This window comes from Oncorhynchus nerka, linkage group LG18 (assembly GCF_034236695.1).
Source record: "Oncorhynchus nerka isolate Pitt River linkage group LG18, Oner_Uvic_2.0, whole genome shotgun sequence".
NCBI lineage: Eukaryota > Metazoa > Chordata > Actinopteri > Salmoniformes > Salmonidae > Oncorhynchus > Oncorhynchus nerka.
This window is the reverse complement of record NC_088413.1, coordinates 58,388,553-58,410,509: the sequence shown is the minus strand read 5'-3', so window position 1 is coordinate 58,410,509 and position 21,957 is coordinate 58,388,553. Positions and strand designations below refer to the sequence as shown.

Here is a 21,957-nt window from a genome sequence, read left to right as displayed (position 1 = left end):
TAAGGGCTGTTTGAGCCAGGTGTCTGGCAGAGTGCCACAGGCTCTGAGGCGCGGTCACAAGAGAGTTAGCTCTCGTTCCATTGCTTTTCTACAGACATAGGAATTCTACGGTTGGAACATTATTGATGTTTTATGTTAAAAACATCCTAAAGATTGATTCCATACATCGTTTGACATGTTTCTACGGACAGTAACGGAACTTTTGACATTTCGTCTGCAACTAGGGAACGCGCTTCATGACTTTGGATTTGTTTACCAAACGTGCTAACAAAAGTAGCTCTTTGGACATAAATGATGGACATTATCGAACTAAATCAAACATTTAATGTGGAACTGGGATTCCTGGGAGTGCATTCTGATGAAGATCATCAAAGGTAAGTGAATATTTATAATGCTATTTCTGACTTCTGTTGACTACCCAATATGGCAGATATATGTTTGGCTGCTTTGTTGTCTGAAAGCTGTACTCAGGTTATTGCATGGTTTGCTTTTTCCGTAAAGTTTTTTTTAAATCTGACACAGCGGTTGCATTAAGGAGAGGTGTATCTATATTGCCATGTCTAACAATTGTATTTTCATCTACATTTATAATGAGTATTTCTATAAAATGATGTGGCTCTCTGCAATATCACCGGATGTTTTTGGAATTAGTGAACATAACGTGCCAATGTATACTGAGATTTTTTAAATATGCACTTTATCGAACAAAACATATATGTATTGTGTAACATGAAGTCTTATGAGTGTCATCTGATGAAGATCATCAAAGGTTAGTGATTCATTTCATCTCTATTTGTGCTTTTTGTGACTCCTCTCTTTGGCTGGAAAAATGGCTGAATCTTTCTGTGACTTGGCGGTGACCTAACATAATTGTTTGTGGTGCTTTCTCTGTAAAGCCTATTTGAAATCTGACACTTTGCTGGGATTAACAACAAGATTACCTTTAAAATGGTATAAAACATATGTATTTTTGAGGAATTTTAATTATGACATTTCTGTTGTTTGAATTTTGCGCTCTGCACTTTCACAAGCTGTTGTCATGTCATCCCGTTAACGAGATTGCAGCCCTACGTAGTTTTTAAGTGATTGTTTGATGATCAGATAAAAACATATTGACTGGTTGTGTTTATGCCACATTAAAAGGCATAGGCGGCGTGTCCATAAGGCTAAGGGAAGCTTTCCCAAAAGTAAATGTAATTAAATTGCCAAAAGTATATAGCCCAATTGGCTTACTCCTGTCTATAGATAAATAAATAAAACCATTGAAAATAGGCTACTGCACCAGAAAGAATGTTTTGGCCACAGAGGATCATTAGCTTCATAAACAAAACAAAAACAGGATTTTAAAAAAATCGCATAGCCCACAGTCGGAAGGGCTGTGGGCTATGCGAGCTGCAAATACCAAATAATAGATGATTGTTGAGTTGCGACTGTCAGTGAAAAGCAAAGAGACCCAGCCAGGCATATTGCAGAATTTAAAAACACAATCGCGGGAAAACTGTTTGGAAAGCAAATGGCTAAGATGTTACAATGAAAAGACTAAGAGATGACAATGAAAAGATTCCAATCTGTCTTTTAATTTTCAAAATGATTAACTTAATTGAGGGAACAGTATGGGCACCAGCGGAGAACTTTGGCCATATCCCCGGTGAGTGTGCATATTCACTGTCTTTGTCATTGGGTCAATGCCTCAATAATAATTTCCTCTTCCAGGTTTGATGGACTTCATTTTGTGTCTTTTCGTAGGCCAATTATACATTGATCAGACAACATCGTTTTTATTGATCTGTTTGTTATTGTCAACAGAGTAGGCTACCCTGTATTTTTTGTAGTATAAAAAAAATGTGTGCATGCACTTGGGTGTCCAGTACTGGTAAGAAATTAAATCTACTTTAACCCATGAATGTGATAAATACCACCTTTCCACTCAGTTATGAATGCATCATTACACTAAATTTATGCTGCGTTCATAACCAAGTAGGAAGGTAGTATCTACTGCGTTCATAACCAAGTAGGAAGGTAGTATCTACCAAATATGACTGGAAAAATCCACATGAAAGCCCCTCTAAATTCGTCTATCATCTAGGTGGCAGTGTGCACCCTTTCAGTTTGTTTGCCAACTCACCAAAGTAGTAGAAGAAGAAAATGGACTACTTCAAAATGGAAATGGCCAGTGCACAAAATGTTATTCATTCTAAAGAGTAGGCCCAGAGAAAGTTACACAGAGTGCTTAATAGCCTTCACCAACAAGAGATAGAATTCAGGTAACAGACAACCAGCAACGAGAACATTCAGAAGCAGACTAAGAGCCTTCGCAAGGAGAAGACATAACTGCAGTCCCAAATATCTTCACTTGGTGAGATAACTTTGAGTGAGACACCCTAATTAGGATTTGATCTATTGACTAGTAAACAAACAAACATTGTCCTCACAGAGGAAAGCTCTGGCCTATGTTTTCCGAGATGTGATCTGCTAAACTCAATGTGTTACTACTTTGCCATTTCTGTCACCATTGAGCCTAGAAGCTGGGGAGAGGCGAGAAAAGACTGTTTAAATCATGGAGCTGACCTGGTTCTGGTAGATAGCTGGGAGAACCAGGTAAGGCATGGGCCATCATTTGAAACTGAAGTGAAGGACAAGGTGAGCGTGAGAGAGAGGTTGACGGGTGGGGGTTGAAGTGTTGCTGTATCTGGAAGTGTGATGTTTATTGTCATATTTTGTGCATTGTAGAAGGGAGTACAGTTCCAAACTGGCATTATTCATAATTTAACCAACCAAGTTCAACAGCTTGTTTCTGCATATCTCTCTCTCTCTCTCTCTCTCTCTCTCTGTGTATCAGTGGTGGTCGGTGTAAAGCCACTACATTGTAAATGAAAATGTTTCTACCAAAAGTACAGTACCAGTCAACAGTTTGGATACACCTACTTATGCAAGGGATTTTCTTGACAAATGGAATCGTGTAGTAAACAAAAAAAGTGTTAAACAAATCAAAATATATTTGAGATTCTTCAAAGTAGCCACCCTTTGCCTTGATGACAGCTTTGCATTCTCTCAACCAGCAACATGAGGTAGTCACCTGCAATGCTTTTCCAACAGTCTTGAAGGAGTTCCCACATATGCTGAGCACTTGTTGGTTGCTTTTCCTTCACTCTGCGTTCCAACTCATCCCAAACCATCTCAATTGGTTTGTGGTCAGGTGATTGTGGAGGCCAGGTCATCTGATGCAGCACTCCATCACTCTCCTTCTTTGTCAAATAGCCCTTACACAGCCTGGAAGTGTGTTTTGGGTCATTGTCCTGTTGAAAAACAAATAATAGTCCCACTAAGCGCAAACCAGATGGGATGGCATATAACTGTAGAATGCTGTGGTAGCCATGCTGGATAAGTGTGCCTTGAATTCTAAATAAATCACTGACAGTGTCACCAGCAAAGCACCATCACACCTCCTCCTCCATGCTTCATGGTGGGAACCACCTCCTCCTCTCACAAAGACATGGCGGTTGGAACCAAAAATCAGATCAAAGGACAGATTTCCACCGGTCTAATGTCCATTGCTCATGTTTCTTGGCCCAAGCAAGTCTCTTCTTATTATTGGTGTCCTTTAGTAGTGGTTTCTTTGCAACATTCGACCATGAAGGCATGATTCACACAGTCTCCTCTGAACAGTTGATGTTAAGATGTGTCTGTTACTTGAACTCTGTGAGGTGCAATCTGAGGTGCAGTTAATTGCTGATATCTGAGGCTGGTAACCTTAATGAACTTATTCAATATAGCAGAGGTAACTCTGTGTCTTCCTTTCCTGTGGCGGTCCTCATTAGAACCAGTTTCATCATAGTGCTTGATGTTTTTTGCAACGGCACTTGAAGAAACTTTCTTAAAATTGTCCGGATTTACTGACCTTCATGTCTTAAAGTAATGATGGAATATTGTTTCTCTTTGCTTATTTGAGCTGTTATTGACATAATATGGACTTGGTCTTTTATCAAATAGGGCTCTCTTCTTTATACCACCCCTACCTTGTCACAACACAACTGATTGGCTCAATTGCGTTAAGAAGGAAAGAAATTCCACAAATGAACTTTTACAAGGCACGCCAGTTAATTGAAATGCATTCAAGGTGACTACCTCATGAAGCTGGTTGAGAGAATGCCAAGAGTGTGCAAACCTGTCATCAAGGCAAAGGGTGGCTTCTTTGAAGAATCTCAAAAATATATTTTGATTTGTTTAACATTGTTTTTTGTTTCTACACAATTCCATGTGTGATTTCATAGTTTCTATGTCTTCACTATTATTCTACAATGTAGAAATTAGTACAAATAACAAAAAACCCTTGAATGAGTAGGTATGTCCAAACGTGTGACTGGTACTGCCAATTCATGGTTATTCACTTTTTTTTGTTTATCCTCTAAATGCAGTGACTTATTGGGCAATTATTTGCTTCATGACTGGCTGTTTGATGATCTTTCAACTGTACATAACAGGTCAGCATAGAACTTTCTATCATTTTCATAAGTTCTATGCAATGAGTCTTTGTAGAACGCTGTAATTGACCCCACTCCCCTCTACATTGTAATGGCTTGCTTGAGAGCACCGTACAAGAGAAAGATTGTCCAAAAGCCGTAGTTATCAATGATTCATTCAGCTTCTTGCCTGGCTTGTGTTTGTTTTCTCAGGCGTTCATAAGTAAGATGATACACAAAGTGCAGTTTAACGCCGAACCCATGCACATGAAAGGGTTACGGATAGGACTGAAGGAGGAAGAGGATACAGAGGGGATCTGGACATGGGTTAACGGGACTGAGCTGACTCAGGGGTAAGAGCTGCACAAGTCAATGGACTGGACACAGGTATAATCATGCATGATCTTCTATGTATTTGTTAAGACCAACATGTCAAGCGGTACTTGGTTAAATGTTTCCACTGTACCATTATCATTCAGGAAAAGACCAGAATGTCAACTAAGGAATATTTAATTTGGTTGAAAGGTACTGGCATGAGACAGCCCAATGACCACTATGGAATGGAGGACTGTGCAGCCATCCATTCCAAAATAAATCCCATGGAGTCCTGGAATGATGCTGTGTACGCATCCATTGAAATGGATATGTGCAAGAAAATCAAGGAAAGCTTAGAAATTACTATAAAATTGCCATTATTTCAATAAGTAAATGCATACATTCAAAATAATAAGCATTGGAATCAAATGTAACTTTTAAGTTGTACATACCATTTTATCTGATAAAAGAAAATGTCATACTGTAAAGTTAAACAACTTAATTAGTTCTGCATCTTTAAAAAAAAAAGTTTATATAGTTTACTCCTTACAAACAAGACAGACTACAAATTATGACAAGAGTAATGTTAATACCAAAATACACCCCAGGTTTACATCTGAATACACTATAAAAAGATAGCAGTATAAATATATGTACTATGGTAAATATATTTTTCTTCCATGTTCATACTTTATTATGTACATTCACTATCGGTGCTTAAAAGTACCTTAAATACTATTACACATGTATGTGAATCAACAGTTGATGAGAAAAACAAATGCCAAAACCAATCTTGGCTGCAAATAAAACACTTAAAATACAACTAATAAGACCTGCATTGGGCCAGGCGGTTTTAAATAACTGTTTTATAATAATGTCTGTGCAGTGAGTTGCCCAAGCCAAATTGCTCTTTGTATCATTTAGGCTGTGTATTGTCACCATCATCTAACAGCAGAATGTTTTTCTGTAGATTGTGATGATGTCTAACTAGAACATGAGGACAGTCACTGTTGTTCAATAGCAGCACTCTGCGACAACTAAGTAAGTTATCACACAGGGAGTTTGGACTGTCAACTCAGGTGTGTCGGTCAGTAGGTCACAGCACAGCAAAGTGCTGGCGCAGGTGTTTCAGGATCTGCTGGGTATCTACATGCTCAGGGAAGGCATCTTCTGACCTCTGGGCTGCCGTGTAGCTACTCTGCAGATCTCCAATCTGGACACAGCAGAAAACAACAGCATATCAATTCATATAATCACTCATGACTAAAAACAGTCTGTTTTATACCAGGCATAGCAATGTGTTTTTATTGAAATTGAAATAAAAGTGCAGATGAAGTGTCTGGTTACCTTGTCTGACAGAGTGGAGTAGTTAAAGTGTGGCTCATACATGTGAGGGGCAATTGATGCAGCGGTCTGGAGGAAAGCTTTGGACTGTGAAAAAGAAGAGAAAAATAGGACATCGAAACAAAAACAACCATTCTGAATTAGACTCAAAACCAAAAACATCATAAGCAGTACACTAAAGACTTTAAATAATGTGTTGTATCATATGGAAAATAACCACTGAGCATAATACTTCAGAGGAGCAAGCCTAGAAGAAGTTTATTTCAGTTGGAAATAAATAATTTAAAACAGATTCATACTCAATACACTTATCAGAACTAACATTTGATCAAAATTATATACACTGCTCAAAAAAATAGAGGGAACACTTAAACAACACAATGTAACTCCAAGTCAATCACACTTCTGTGAAATCAAACTGTCCACTTAGGAAGCAACACTGATTGACAATACATTTCACATGCTGTTGTGCAAATGGAATAGACAACAGGTGGAAATTATAGGCAATTAGCAAGACACCCCCAATAAAGGAGTGGTTCCGCAGGTGGTGACCACAGACCACTTCTCAGTTCCTATGCTTCCTGGCTGATGTTTTGGTCACTTTTGAATGCTGGCGGTGCTTTCACTCTAGTGGTAGTATGAGACGGCGTCTACAACCCACACAAGTGGCTCAGGTAGTGCAGCTCATCCAGGATGGGACATCAATGCGAGCTGTGGCAAGAAGGTTTGCTGTGTCTGTCAGCGTAGTGTCCAGAGCATGGAGGCGCTACCAGGAGACAGGCTAGTACATCAGGAGACGTGGAGGAGGCCGTAGGAGGGCAACAACCCAGCAGCAGGACCGCTACCTCCACCTTTGTGCAAGGAGGAGCAGGAGGAGCACTGCCAGAGCCCTGCAAAATGACCTCCAGCAGGCCACAAATGTGCATGTGTCTGCTCAAACGGTCAGAAACAGACTCCATGAGGGTAGTATGAGGGCCCGACGTCCACAGGTGGGGGTTGTGCTTACAGCCCAACACCGTGCAGGACGTTTGGCATTTGCCAGAGAATACCAAGATTGGCAAATTCGCCACTGGCGCCCTGTGCTCTTCACAGATGAAAGCAGGTTCACACTGAGCACGTGACAGAGTCTGGAGACGCTGTGGAGAACGTTCTGCTGCCTGCAACATCCTCCAGCATGACCGGTTTGGTGGTGGGTCAGTCATGGTGTGGGGTGGCATTTCTTTGGGGGGCCGCACAGCCCTCCATGTGCTCGCCAGAGGTAGTCTGACTGCCATTAGGTACCGAGATGAGATCCTCAGACCCCTTGTGAGACCATATGCTGGTGCGGTTGGCCCTGGGTTCCTCCTAATGCAAGACAATGCTAGACCTCATGTGGCTGGAGTGTGTCAGCAGTTCCTGCAAGAGAAAGGCATTGATGCTATGGACTGGCCCGCCCGTTCCCCAGACCTGAATCCAATTGAGCACATCTGGGACATCATGTCTCGCTCCATCCAACGCCACGTTGCACCACAGACTGTCCAGGAGTTGGCGGATGCTTTAGTCCAGGTCTGGGAGGAGATCCCTCAGGAGACCATCCGCCACCTCATCAGGAGCATGCCCAGGCGTTGTAGGGAGGTCATACAGGCACGTGGAGGCCACACACACTACTGAGCCTCATTTTGACATTACATCAAAGTTGGATCAGCCTGTAGTGTGGTTTTCCACTTTAATTTTGAGTGTGACTCCAAATCCAGACCTCCATGGGTTGATACATTTGATTTCCATTGATAATTTGTGTGATTTTGTTGTCAGCACATTCAACTATGTAAAGAAAAAAGTATTTAATAAGAATATTTCATTCATTCAGATCTAGGATGTGTTATTTTAGTGTTCCCTTTATTTTTTTGAGCAGCGTATTTGAAGACCTAGACACACCAGTTCATTCACCTGCTCAATGTGTCCCTTGCGTAGCTCCAGCACGGCCAGGTTATTATAGGCCTCAGCATGGTCGTTGTTGAAGGCCAAGGCCAGTTTAAAACACTGGGATGCCAGAGTCAGGTCTCCTATTCCCTGTGGGGAGAAACATAAGATGCAAGTAACAAACAGAAATGCAACAAATAAGTGATAGCATGCTATTTGTTCAAAGCACTCAGCCAGATGTGGATCCTGTCCAAGAGAAACCAGTTGGCATACAGAAGAGGGTGCTGTAGAGTAACTTGATGCAATAACTAACATCTGTGTGTGCTAAGTTAACACTAACCCACCACGGCCACGTGTCCAATGTTGTACCAGACGTCAGCCTGCTCCTCATCATTGGCCACCAGGGCCAGAGCCCTCTCGAAGGAGGACAGGGTCATATCATACTGCTGGGCATAAAAGCAGCACAATCCCAGGTTGTTGTACAGCTGGCAATTATATACCCCCATCTGCAGCAGCCGTCTACAGGGAAGGACGATTAGAGGGAAAATATAACTTAAAATAATGTAACCATGCAAGGCATGTGTATCCACTGAAATGTCAAAATTATTAAATCACACAGGAATATACATACTAATCAGAGTTAGATGAGGGATTTGAAGGGGGTGGTGTGTGTGTGCCGTGTGTGACTAACCGGTAAAAGCGCAAGGCGATCTCAGGCTGGTCCGTGTAGAAGTGATTGCTGCCTATGCAGGCGATAGCCTCAACGTGAGTGTTGTCCTGCTTCAGGACATCTTTGTAGTACTCTGTGGCTGAGGTGATGTTATCTCCTGTGTCATCTCCTGTGAGAGAGACACACAACTATAAAGACTGATTTTGGACCTCCTGATCAATCTGCATCTGTTCTCTCATTTTACAGTAGAGTAATTCAATAGCTACAAAACAATTAGGCTCTAAATTCCTAGACAATCAGCTGCTCGTTTCAGGTTACACATTTGACATGACGATTTCAACCTGTGGTTTCTTTAAGCAAGAGAATGCTTTGCAAACAAACAACAAAGGAATTGTTACGTGCCTCGTGAATGCGAGCAATTCCTGTTAAGAGAGTGACCTCCCCAGGGAAGTGGTCCAGACCTTGCTTGAAGAGGTTCAGTGCAGTTATAGGTTGATCAAGCCGCTGATACACCTGTTTTAGTGGCATAACAGAACAATAAGTATTTTTGTCATTTGTGTACTAATGAAGATAAGTAGGTTGATTAAAAAAAACATAAACCTATTTGAACAAATAGAAACAACTTGTCATTGAGTGACACACCACCAGGTTTTATCTGCTACAGAGAAGCCTTGTGTGAGGGTTAATCTATACTGTATACAGTGTAGTTACACAGTATTTACAGTGTTAAACAGAGTGTTAGGGACATCGTAAGTTGTATGTTGTTACCTTGGCCAGATAGAGGTATGTGTCCACCACCTCCTGATGATTGAGAGCAGATCGGAACTGTTTTTCTGATTCCCGGTGTAAACCAAGTCTGTTAATACAAACAGTTCCAATGTAGTAGAGCTGTAGTGGTAGTATAGTATGCATTGTATACTAACAGTTGTTTGAGATCTAAGTAATCAGCTAAAGCTTTACCTGTAGTAGCACTTCCCCAGCTGGACTTTCCACCACCAGTCTTTGAACTGAGCATTCTCAGTGGCCAGAGCAGCCAGGTCTAAAGCCTGTTCACAAAACATGACAGGGTAGGTACAAATCGTTTTTGACGGAAACTTACAAACAAAAACTGCATGAAAAGCCAAAGACATACTGTATATCTGTATTTATAACTCACATTTTTTACATCATTTTCATGATGGAAGATGTACTCAAACAAGGTCTGGGGGCAGAAAAACAACAACAGAACAGTCATAACACGTATTGAAGGTGAATAACCACAATAAATACATTTACGACACATATTTTTTTGAGAGACTGTTCCTTACCTTACAGTACATTAGTTAAATCAGTCATACCTTGGATAAATTGGGCTTCTGGGCATATTTAGCCAAGTTAAGTCTTGACAAATTTATAAATGGCCCCTCAGGATTGGTTAACATGGAGGCTGTTCCCAGCCGGACAAATCTCCCAGATGCACCAGTGACAGGGCGGGCAGTGTGTGCTGTGCGCGGGGTCTTAATGGCCTGTTCCATTGTCCCTGGTCTGCCAGACTGGGTACTGGGCCTCACAAACCCTGTGATTGGTCGCCCCGATTGGGTAATGGGCCTAGATTCAGGACAGAAAAGCTAATTTCAGAACTAACCTGATGCTTTCCCAGGGTACGTAATGCTCCTCACGACTCATTGGCAGAAATATTGTTACAGTAATAACACAATTCCAGTAGGGGAAATGCTTGGAATACTTACCTAACGTATACAAGATAGTTGTGAATAGAAAAGGTCACATACCTGATAGCTGGAGTAGGTCCACCTCCATGGCTTGTTTCAGGACGCCTCAGTGATGTCCCAGGGCCTGAAAGACAGCTTCATTACAGTACACTCAGAGCTGGGAACAATTTGGAGAGATTTTACCAGAACAGATTCAGAACAGTAATATATTATCGATATTGACTTTCGTAGGCTGTTCTGCAGATGACTAGTCATAGTCAGGAGTTTTTCCTGCCCAGGAAGAACTCATGTCCCTCTGGGAAAGTTTAGAGTTCAGACTTACGAGCAACCTGGGCAATGGAGCTTTCATCCAGCATCATCTCAGCGATCCCCTCCTGGTCCACCTCCACCTCATCGATGTACACCATCTCTGTCCGAGCACGGGTCTTCAGACTCCATGCAGCCTGCCCAAAGAGCAAAGGTAGTAGATTTGATTTTACAATGTGAAAATTATGTTTACTTTGATGTTACAAGGTAGGGAACTCCAACACCGATGTGCTACTGTGATATTTAATTAATTTCTCTACCCGTTCTATTTGTACTTCAACATGTCCAAACATGCCAGGTTTAGATGCAGCATGTAAAGAGACACAGAATAAAAGGAGCACAAGCAGGAAGAGGTTACCTCAGAAATATGTGATGATGAGTCAGGTTCCTTTTAAGACAGCAGTGTGTGAAATGATGAGATAAGAGGTGAAGACAGATTTGATGCAAAACATATGCTAGGCTATAGCAAGCACATTAAGACAATTGGAGTTAAGAGAAGCTAGATTAACTAAAGGTGAGATTAAATAGTGATAGTGAAAATAGTGATAGTGAAAGTGGGTCACAATAAGGTCAAAACTTGCCAGATATGATGATAGCCCTCTAGCTAACAAGTTCTTGTTTTTTTATGCCACCAATAGCTAGCTAGCTAACAATGTGCTAACAAAACAACAGATAGCTAAGCAAGCAACGTCAGAGAATCTCTGGCAATACAGTAATGAGGAATAGGCAATGATACAGAAAATGTCAAAGAATACTTTGCAAGAATGCTACTGATAAATATTACCATTAGCTAAATTGGATTCATGCCTGGAGCTGGCTAGCAGAGCTAAAATACTAGTTTAGCTATTTCTAACCTGGTCGTATGGACTGTCCTCTAATATCTTCGAACAAATATCAGAACATGGTTGGAACTTCCGTCTTCTAAAGTAGCTCCATGCAAGAAACAAGGGATCCATCGGCACCTCCATTTCGTCAGTGGTGCTAAAATAATTTAAGAGGTAGGTACGTTTTTAGAGTTTAGCTATCAACGCTAAGCTTGTTGCTTGAGCATCAAGCGTCCTGTCACTCGCCGCAACAGAGGATAGGAGAGGTCCTCTTGTAGGTGCACTTGATTGAGCCCCCTCGGCACGCCGGGCGGGCGTGTGCAATTTTTATTACCATTCCATCCATTCTACAATGTTAACTCTGCCCACCCGGGGCAATCACCCAATGCTGCATTGATTTCTTTGGCATTTACCGTGAGAACAATATTATTATTTGAAGTGAAGCAAGATCAGTGCGTTTATTCAATAACTTTTGTGTACTGCCTGTCTTTGTTTTCAAAGGGTATGCACTCAGCTTGGTCTCATAGACTAGATGTAACATAGTAAACGTATATCTGGGATGCTTTAACTGCTATGATATGTTACGTTTGGTAAGGTTATAAAAGACAGATGGTTACTTAAGGTAGGGTGGTTGGTGGGTGGACGTATAACAGAAGGCTGTGAGTTCAAATCTCATCATGGACAACTTTATAATTTTTAGCTAATTAGCAACTTTTCAACTACTTACTACTTTTTATCTACTTTGTAACTAAACTCAGCAAAAAAAGAAATGTCCCTTTTTCAGGACCCAGTCTTTCAAAGATAATTCGTAAAAATCCAAATAACTTCACAGATCTTCATTGTAAAGGGTTTAAACACTGTTTGTTTCCCATGCTTGTTCAAGGAACCATAAACAATTAATGAACATACACCTGTGGAACGGTCGTTAAGACACTAACAGGTTACAGATAGTAGACAATGAAGGTCACAGTTATGAAAACTTAGGACACTAAAGAGGCCTTTCCACTGACTCTGAAAAACATCAAAAGAAAGATGCCCAAGGTCCCTGATCATCTGCGTGAACGTGCCTTAGGCATGCTGCGAGGAGGCATGAGGACTGCAGATGTGGCCAGGGCAATAAATTGCAATGTCCTTACTGTGAGACGCCTAAGACAGTGCTACAGGGAGCCAGGATGGACAGCTGATCGTCCTCGCAGTGGCAGACCACGTGTAACAACACCTGCACAGGATCGGTACATCCTAACATCACACATGCGGGACAGGTACAGGATGGCAATAATAACTGCCCAAGTTACACCAGGAATGCACAATCCCCCCATCAAAATGCTTTGAGAGGCTACATTCTGTGACCTTCACTTCAGCACCCACCGTGTGGACAGCGACTTTATAAAAAGTAGGAGCTGAGAGGATGGCGAGTTAATAAAGTAGCATACCTGAACGCATGTGTTATCTGAAAAAAAACATGCAGTTGGTGAATATGTAATACAGTTCATTTTTAAATGTCCATTTTTATGACAACAACATAATTTATAGTCTCCTAAACACGAATGTAGACCTTCTTTCTGTTGGTTAAAGCCTATGCATGGATAGAGGAACTACTGTTAGAATGTAAAAGAAATGTGCAAAAGGGTAAAATATTCAACGGCGCCTACTTGGATTGACAGCTGTCAAAAGCTTCCTGGTATTGTCTACACACCATTGGTTAGCCAGGGTTAGAGCCATTGGTTAAAGTGCATTCTTTAGGGGCTGACGTTTATCCCTTTCTAATGATTGCCATTGGTCCGTGAACATCCCTTCAAACACTAAATAGATATTCGGGGATGTGATTGGACAGATAGTTGATCAATCACAAATGTAGATCACATTTTGGGGCGGTGCGTGTAAATAAACGCGAATACTCCATCTTATAGGATTTGACTAGAGCTTCGACCTGTCTCGAGCGGGGCAACTAGCCAAAGGCTGAAGTAGAGATAGATATTTGCTTTTTACTATGAAAAGAACTGCATAGTTAACTATTTTTAATTAGAGATAAGCATATTATCTCAAAGTAAAAATAGATTTAGTGAGACTATTATGCACATGGAACACAAATGCCCGCTATAACCGCTTGTACCGGATACAATGCATTTTCAGTGGAACTAAGAGATATGGGATTGAATGAAATCCTTCTCGGTGAATGAAGAAATATCAAATACTCGAGACAGAGAAGAAGTACGGACATGGCTGACAGGACCGCTCCGAATTGTCACCTGCGACTAGAATGGGTTTACGGGTATCGGGGACATCAGTGCCGCAACAACCTGTACTACACAGCTGCCAAGGAAATTGTCTACTTCGTCGCCGGTGTGGGAGTAGTGTATAACACACGGGAACACAAGCAAAAATTTTACTTGGGCCACAACGATGACATAATCAGGTAATTGCACTTGCAGGAACTCATTCATTCACAGATATGCCGAGATACAAAATTAAACACGAGGAGGTAGCAGCAATAAAAACACCAAACTGATCAAGTTTCTATTTCTGGCGAGGAGATACTTTGCCTACAAGTCTATATTGAATCGAGGTTATGACTTGTAATATATAACTATACAGTTTCAACGAGTCAAAATGATATAGTTTGTGAAAACATCACACTGAGCTCAACTTGTGAGCTAACCGCCTTTCAGCACCTACTGGATGGACAGCAACTTCATTAAAAGTAGAGGCTTGGGTGGGAGTAATGATGTAATAATTTTGTTTTGAAAAGATGCAGTTACTGTATCATATCCGATACAATACACTCTTAGAAAAATGGTTTCTAAAAGGGTTCTGCAGCTCTCCCCATAGGATAACCCTTTTTGGTTCCAGGTAGAACTCTTTTGGGTTCTATGTAGAACCCTCTGTGGAATGGGTTGGAACCCAAAAGGCTCTACCTGGAACTAAAAGGGGTTCTTCAAAGGGTCCTCCTATGGGGAGGTGAGACATTTTATCTCATGATCCTAAACTGGATTTATTTTGCATAACTTATGGCATTTGAGGTAAGTTATTTGCTGTATGTGGACACCTGTTCGTCGAACATCTCATTCAAAAATCAGGGGCATTAATATGGAGTTGGTTCCCCTTTGCTGCTATAACATCTTCCACTCTTCTGGGAAGGATTTCCACTAGATGTTGCAACATTGCTGCGGGGACTTGCTTCCATTCAGCCACAAGAGCATTAGCGAGGTCGGGCGCTGATGTTGGAGGATTAGGCCTGGCTCGCAGGCGGCGTTCCATTTCATCCCAAAGGTGTTCGATGGGGTTGAGGTCAGGGCTCAGAGCAGGCCAGTCAAGTTCTTCCACACCAATCTCGACAAACCATTTCTATATGAACCTCTCTTTGTGCATTTGTTTTTTTTAAACCTTTATTTAACTAGGCAATTCAGTTAAAACCTGTTGTGACTAGGGGGCAGTATTTTCATTTTTGGAAAAATAACGTACCCAAAGTAAACGGGATATTTTGTTAGGACAAGATGCTAGAATATGAATATAATATACAGCTTAGGATAGAACACACTCTAAAGTTTCCAAAAGTGTAAAAATATTGTCTGTGAGTATAACAGAACTGATATTGCAGGGGAAAGCCTGAGAAAAATCCAATCCGGAAGTGCTTCGTGTTATGAAAGCTCTGCGTTCCAATGCGTCCCTATTGAGCAGTGAATGGGCTATCAACCAGATTACTTTTTCTACGTATTCCCCAAGGTGTCTACAGCATTGTGACGTAGTTTTATGCATTAATGTTGAAGAATAACCATAAGCAGCTACATTGTGTAAGTGGTCACCTGATGGCTCTCAGAGTGACTCTCGCGTAAAATACAGAGGTAGCCATTTTTCCAATCGGTCCTACTGAAAAACCAATTGTCCCGGTGGATATATTAACACCTTGAAGATTGATTATAAACAACGTTTGCCATGTTTCTGTCGATATTATGGAGCTAATTTGGAATATTTTTCGGCATTTTCGTGACCCTAATTTCCGGTCGATTTCTCAGCCAAACGTGAAGAACAAATGTTTGTTTGGAAAAAATGAACATTGGCTATCTAACTGGGAGTCTCGTGAGTGAAAACATCCGAAGCTCATCAAAGGTTAACAATTTAATTGGATTGCTTTTCTGATTTACGTGACCAAGTTACCTGCTGCTAGCTGGACAAAATGCTATGCTGGGCTATCGATAAACTTACACAAATGCTTGTCTAGCTTTGGCTGTAAAGCATATTTTGAAAATCTGAGACGACAGGATGATTAACAAAAGGCTAAGCTGTGTCTCAGTATATTTCACTTGTGATTTTCATGAATAGGAATATTTTCTAGTAATATTTATGTCCGTTGCGTTATGCTAATTAGTGTCAGTCGATGATTACGTTCCCGGATCCGGGATGGGGAGTATCAAGAGTTAAGAACAAATTCTTACATGGCGGCATTGTCGTGTTAAAATAGGAAAGGGCCTTCCCCAAACTGTTGCCACAAAGATGGAAGCACAGAATCATCTAGAATGTAATTGAATGCTGTAGCGTTAAGATTTCCCTTCACTGGAACTAAGGGGTTTAGCCTGAACCATAAAAAACAGCCCCAGACCATTATTCCTCCTCCATCAAACTTTACAGTTGCCACTATGCATTCGGGCAGGTAGCATTCTCCTGGCATCGCCAAACCCAGATTCGTCCGTCAGACTGCCAGATGGTGAAGCGTGATTTATCACTCCAGGGAACACGTTTCCACTGCTCGAGAGTCCAATGGCGGCGAGCTTTAGCCCCCTCCAGCCGGCGCTTGGCATTGTGCATGGTGATCTTAGGCTTGTGTCTGGGCTGCTTGGTCATGGAAACCTATTTCATGAAGCTCCCTACGATCAGTTATTGTGCTGATGTTGCTTCCAGAGGCAGTTTGGAACTTGGTAGTGAGTGTTATGACCAAGGACAGACAATTTTTATGCACTCGGAGGTCCTGTTCTGTAAGCTTGTGTGGTCTACCACATTGCGGCTGAGCCGCTGTTGCTCCTAGATGTTTCCACTTCACAATAACAGCACACATTTGACCAGGGCAGCTCTAGCAAGGCAGAAGTTTGACCAACTGACTAGTTGGAAAGGTGGCATCCCATGTTGGTGCCACGTTGAAAGCCACGGAGCTTTTCAGTAAGGCCATTCTAATATCAATGTTTGTCTATGGAGATTGCATGGCTGTGTGCTCGATGTTGTACACCTGTCAGCAATGGGTGTGGCTGAAGTAGCCAAATACACTAATTTGAATGGGTGTCCACATACTTTTGTCTATATAGTGCATTTCTTTCTAGTCACAGTGGAACGTGAAATACAGTAACTCCACTCTGCATTCACTATTCCACCCTTAAAACCCATGATTACTGCACAGCGACCCATCATAACTGTCAGGATGAATGGGAATGGATGGACTTGAAGGTCCTTCAGGTAATGTTTGAAACACTTTAGTCTGCGATTCGCAAATAGATATTTTTGGTGGTGGGTCAGGTAAACTTGAATAGACACAGAGACCCACATCCCTATGATCGTTCCAATCATTCACGTCAATGGGGAGGAACTCAGCCAACCTCTTGAGGAAATATTCTTTATTATAATATTATAATTACCCCTCTTTCACTTCTAGGGGAAAAACTGCGGCAGCTTGCTCCTTACAATGAATGACCATGTACTGAATGACCTGTGTCCACTGCTCCAGTGGCTGTGTTGTCATTGTGTGGGTTGGCCTGGAGATGACTAGGATTATATACTGTAGTGTCGTTAGTCAGCTGTTCTGCTGCTCCATTATTCATTGGTCAACAGAGAGACAGACCTTGCCTTGCCTTCTGTGTGAAGTGCTTCAGTTCAAATGCTGTGAGGAGTAATATAATAATATAATATATGCCATTTAGCACACACTTTTATCCAAAGCTACTTACAGTCATGCATGCATACATTTTACTTATGGATGGTCCCGGGAATTGGACCCACTATCCTGAATTTGCAAGCACCATACTCTACCAACTGAGCTACAGAGGAGTTGATCCATCTCATATTACATATCAGAAGCATATGTGTAGTGGAGGTAATTCGGTGCCATGAGTGGCCTTGTCTGAGACCTGAAGACTTGTGTTGGCTCGCCATGCTAATGTTTAGACTTTAGCTTGGTGAGCTAATACAATCACGGGGTGTGCAGATGACTGTGTTTTGGTTGCCTCAGAGGTGAGGGCTCAGGGGAAGCATTGTCGAGCAGACACAGAAGACAGAACTGCAGCTGTTGGCGGGCGGCTCTCTCTAACATTGCACGAAGCCATGTGGAAGATGCAGACTCCTCAAATAGCATCGGGAGCCGTGTTTTCATTTTCTACAGAAGAAACAGCCACAAGAGAGACAGGTGAAGGGAGTCTAACTTTCATTACTTGAAGTCAGTCTGTGTTTAATTCAGACAGATTCAGACATGATTAAGTTCTTCTGTTTGTTTGTGTTGTAACTACTGTATGTTTATATTTGTTCGTGTTTTGTGTGCTGGATGAATTAATTGCTCACCCTCCTGATGTTATCTTGCCCTGTGGCGTCCTCTGTCTGCCGGTTTCCCAGTCTGACTGACTGACTGAGGAGAGCTAGCTAATGTTTTCAAACATGAATGACAGGCCATTTCATTGGACTGACTGTGACCCTTGTTCACTCTCACTGAGTCGCACCCAGCATAGTACTTTGTGGTACCATCTTGTCTATCCACTCCAGGAGAAGTGTTATCTGTCCTCTAACGCAGTGGTTCTCAAACCTTTTAACCCTTCAAACATTCAACCTTCAGCTGCGTACCCCCTCTAGCACCAGGGTCAGCGCACTTTCAAATGTTTTTTTTTGCCATCATTGTAAGCTTGCCACACACACACTATACAATACATTTATTAAACATAAGAATGAGTGTTAGTTTTTGTCATTACCAGGCTCGTGGGAAGTGACGTAGAGCTCATATAGGACCAGGGCACAAATAATATAATAATCAATAATTTTGCTTTTTATTTAGCCATCTTACATATAAAAACGTATTTGGTCATCAAAAATTGTGAATAACTCACCACAGCTTAATGAGACGGGTGTGCTTGAAAGGATGCACATACCTCTGCAATGTTGGGTTGTATTGGAGTGAGTCTCAGTCTTAAATAATTTTCCACACATAGTCTGTGCCTGTATTTAGTTCTCATGCTAATGAGGGCCAAGAATCCACCCTCACATAGGTACGTGGTTGCAAAGGGCATCAGTGTCTTAACAGCGCAATTTGCAAAGGCAAGAAACTCTGAGTGCAGACCTATCCAGAAATCTAGCAGTGGCTTCTGATTAAATTCAATTTTCACAGAACCGCTTATTGCAATGTCGATGAGGTTCTCTTGTTCAGATATCGGTAAGTGGACTGGAGGCAGGGCTTGAGAGGGATAACGAATCCAGTTGTTTGTGTCATCCATTTTTGGGTGCGCTTCATTGCGCACCCAGCTGACTCAGGTGCTTCGCTATATCACATTTAACATTGTCCGTAACTTTGAGTTAATTTGCACACCAAAAATGATACAATGATGGAAAGACCTGTGTGTTCTCCTTGTTAATGCAGACAGAAAAGAGCTCCAACTTCTTAATCATAGCCTCAATTTTGTCCCACACATTGAATATAGTTGTGGAGAGTTCCTGTAATCCTAGATTCAAATCATTCAGGTGAGATAAAACATCACCCAGATAGGCCAGTCGTGTGAGAAATTCGTCATCAAAGAAGCGGTCAGACAAGTGAAAATGATGGTCAGTAAAGAAAACTTTAAGCTCGTCTTTCAATTTTAAAAAATGTGCCTATACTTTGCCCCTTGATAACCAGCGCACTTCTGTATATTGTAAAAGCATTACATGGTCGCTGCCCATGTCAATGCATAATGCAGAAAATACACAACAGTTCAGGGGCCTTGCTTTAACGAAGTTAACCATTTTCACTATCGTGTCCAAAACATTTTTTAAGCTGTCAGGCATTCCCTTGGCAGCCGGAGCAACTGCTTGCACGTGCGTTACCACTCCACTATGTCTCCCTGTCATGGCTTTTGTGCCATCAGTACAGATACCAACACATCTTGACCACCAAAGTCCATTTGATGTCAAAAAGCTGTCCAGTACTTTAAAAATATCCTCTCCTGTTGTCCTGGTTTCCAGAAGAGGATGACTTCCTTAATTATCCCACCGTAAATGTAACAGACATATACCAGGAGTTGTGCCAGGCCCGCCACGTCTGTTGACTCATCCAGCTGTAACGCATGTAACTGGCTTGTATGCGAAGCAGTAATTGTTTCAAAACATCTCCTGCCATGTCACTGATGCGTTGTGAAACAGTGTTGTTTGATGAAGGCATTGTCTGTATAGTTTTGTTTGCCTTTTCCCCCAGCACTGTCCCAGCCATATCTGTGGCAGCAGGAAAAATTAAGCACAGGGTTGGCATCATCATGTTGTGGGGGTGCTTTGCTGCAGGAGGGACTGGTGCACTTCACAAAATAGATAGCATCGTTAGGTAGGAAAATTATGTGGAAATCAGTCAGGAAGTTAAAGCTTGGTTGCAAATGGGTCTTCCAAATGGACAATGACACCAAGCATACTTCCAAAGTTGTGGCAAAATGGCTTAAGTACAACAAAGTCAAGGTATTGGAGTGGCCATCACAAAGCCCTGACCTCAATCCTATAGAAAATTTGTGGGCAGAACTGAAAAAGTGTGTGGGAGCATTGAGGCCTACAAACCTGACTCAGTTACACCAGCTCTGTCAGGAGGAATGGGCCAAAATTCACCCAACTTATTGTGGGAAGCTTGTGGAAGGCTACCTGAAACGTTTGACGCAAGTTAAACAATTTAAAGGCAATGCTACCAATTACTAATTGAGTGTTTGTAAACTTCTGACCCACTGGGAATGTGATGAAAGAAATAGAAGCTGAAATAAATCCTTCTCTCTACTATTATTCTGACATTTCACATTCTTAAAATCCTAACTGACCTAAGACAGGGAATTTTTACTAGGATTAAATGTCAGGAATTGTGAAAAATGGAGTTTAAATGTATTTGGCTAAGGTGTATGTATATATATATTTTTTTTTTTTAAATTATGCTTACCCCAGTTTGGGAATAACTTCTCTAACATAACTAGACTGTAAAGAAAAATCTAGTTGTTTCAACACATTTTTATTAATTAGCTGGATACTATACCGAACAAGAATATAAACACACATGTAAAGTGTTGGTACCATGTTTCATGGCCAAGCCACCCGGACAGCTGATGAAACAGAAATATTTATGTCTGTAATAAAGCCCTTTTGTGGGGGAAAACTCATGCTGATTGGTTGGGCCTGGCTCCCCAGTGGTTGGGCCTATGCCCTCCAAGGCCCACCCATGGCAGTGCCCCTGCCCAGTCATGTGAAATCCATAGATTAGGGCCGAATTAATTTATTTCAATTGACTGATTTCCTTACATGAACTGTAACTCAGTAAAATATTTTAAATTGTTGCATGTTGAGTTTATATATTTTTTCACTATAGTTTATTCAACTTTTCAGTGTTACCTGAACTAAAAGAAAAATAGTTGGCCCAAACTTAGCTCCAATTTGAGAAAGTGTAGGCAAAAATTCAGTAAATTTAAAATCTTTGCTAAACTTGCTTAATATCTTTATTCAACTATAAATGATTAGGGAATCATACCTAAAAACATCTCCCACGGACACACACACACACACACGCTAAACTGAATTACAAGCAGATGTGTTCAAAGATAAAGACAGGTTGGTGGTGTAATCCCCTAAAGTGATTCTTGAAGAAGGTGAACTATAGCACAAGGCACGGAGAGGAATTTCAAGTCAGGAATGGATTTTTCCGGGGTTCATCAGAGCACCCGTTGCAGTCACTGAAATAGTAAACACACTAGAGTTGGATCTCTTTCAGAGTGAAGGAGAGGAATTTAAAGGACCGCGTTGGCAGGATTAGATTACATCCGCTGTGAGTGACATGTTAGCACAGAGCAGTATGGGGGAGGGGTGGGCAAGCATTGTGTCTCAGTCAGCCACACAATATTTATCAGAGGCAAGCTCTCCTCTCTCCATTATTCTACCCCTTTCTCACTATCCCACTCCACTTCATCACTCACTCTTACTTGCTCTCTCTCTCTCTCTGTCTGTCTTGCTGTCATTCTTCCTCTCTCTTTCTCTGTCTCTCTCTCTCTCTCTCTCTGTCTGTCTTGCTGTCATTCTTCCTCTCTCTTTCTCTGTCTCTCTCTCTGTCTTGCTGTCATTCTTCCTCTCTCTCTTCCTCTCTCTCTCTCCCTCTCTCTCTCTCTGTCTTGCTGTCATTCTTCCTCTCTCTTCCTCTCTCTCTCTCTCTCTCTCTGTCTGTCTTGCTGTCATTCTTCCTCTCTCTCTCTTCCTCTCTC

General features: G+C 41.6%; 2 protein-coding genes across 3 annotated transcripts in view; one reads left to right on the top strand and one right to left on the bottom strand.

The window, feature by feature from the left end:
- Window positions 1–4,954: 4,954 nt before the first annotated feature.
- On the bottom strand, window positions 4,955–12,264 carry LOC115146224 (tetratricopeptide repeat protein 8-like). The gene is made up of 13 exons (XM_029688171.2): window positions 11,558–12,264; window positions 10,720–10,840; window positions 10,458–10,521; window positions 10,026–10,275; window positions 9,845–9,889; window positions 9,649–9,734; window positions 9,457–9,544; window positions 9,087–9,201; window positions 8,710–8,845; window positions 8,363–8,537; window positions 8,046–8,168; window positions 6,123–6,206; window positions 4,955–5,988 (listed from the first exon to the last, which is right to left on the bottom strand). The coding sequence occupies exons 1-13, from the start codon at window positions 11,669–11,671 to the stop codon at window positions 5,872–5,874; spliced, it is 1,518 nt and encodes a 505-aa protein (XP_029544031.1). The 5' UTR covers window positions 11,672–12,264; the 3' UTR covers window positions 4,955–5,871.
- A 1,187-nt stretch (window positions 12,265–13,451) lies between these two features.
- The window catches only part of eml5 (EMAP like 5), a 76,754-nt gene continuing 68,248 nt past the window's right edge, over window positions 13,452–21,957 (top strand). For both annotated transcript variants that reach the window (XM_029688165.2, XM_029688164.2), the window contains exon 1: window positions 13,452–13,943. In XM_029688165.2, the coding sequence (XP_029544025.1) occupies window positions 13,747–13,943 (197 nt within the window). In that variant the 5' untranslated portion in view covers window positions 13,452–13,746. The remainder of the gene's footprint in view (window positions 13,944–21,957) is intronic.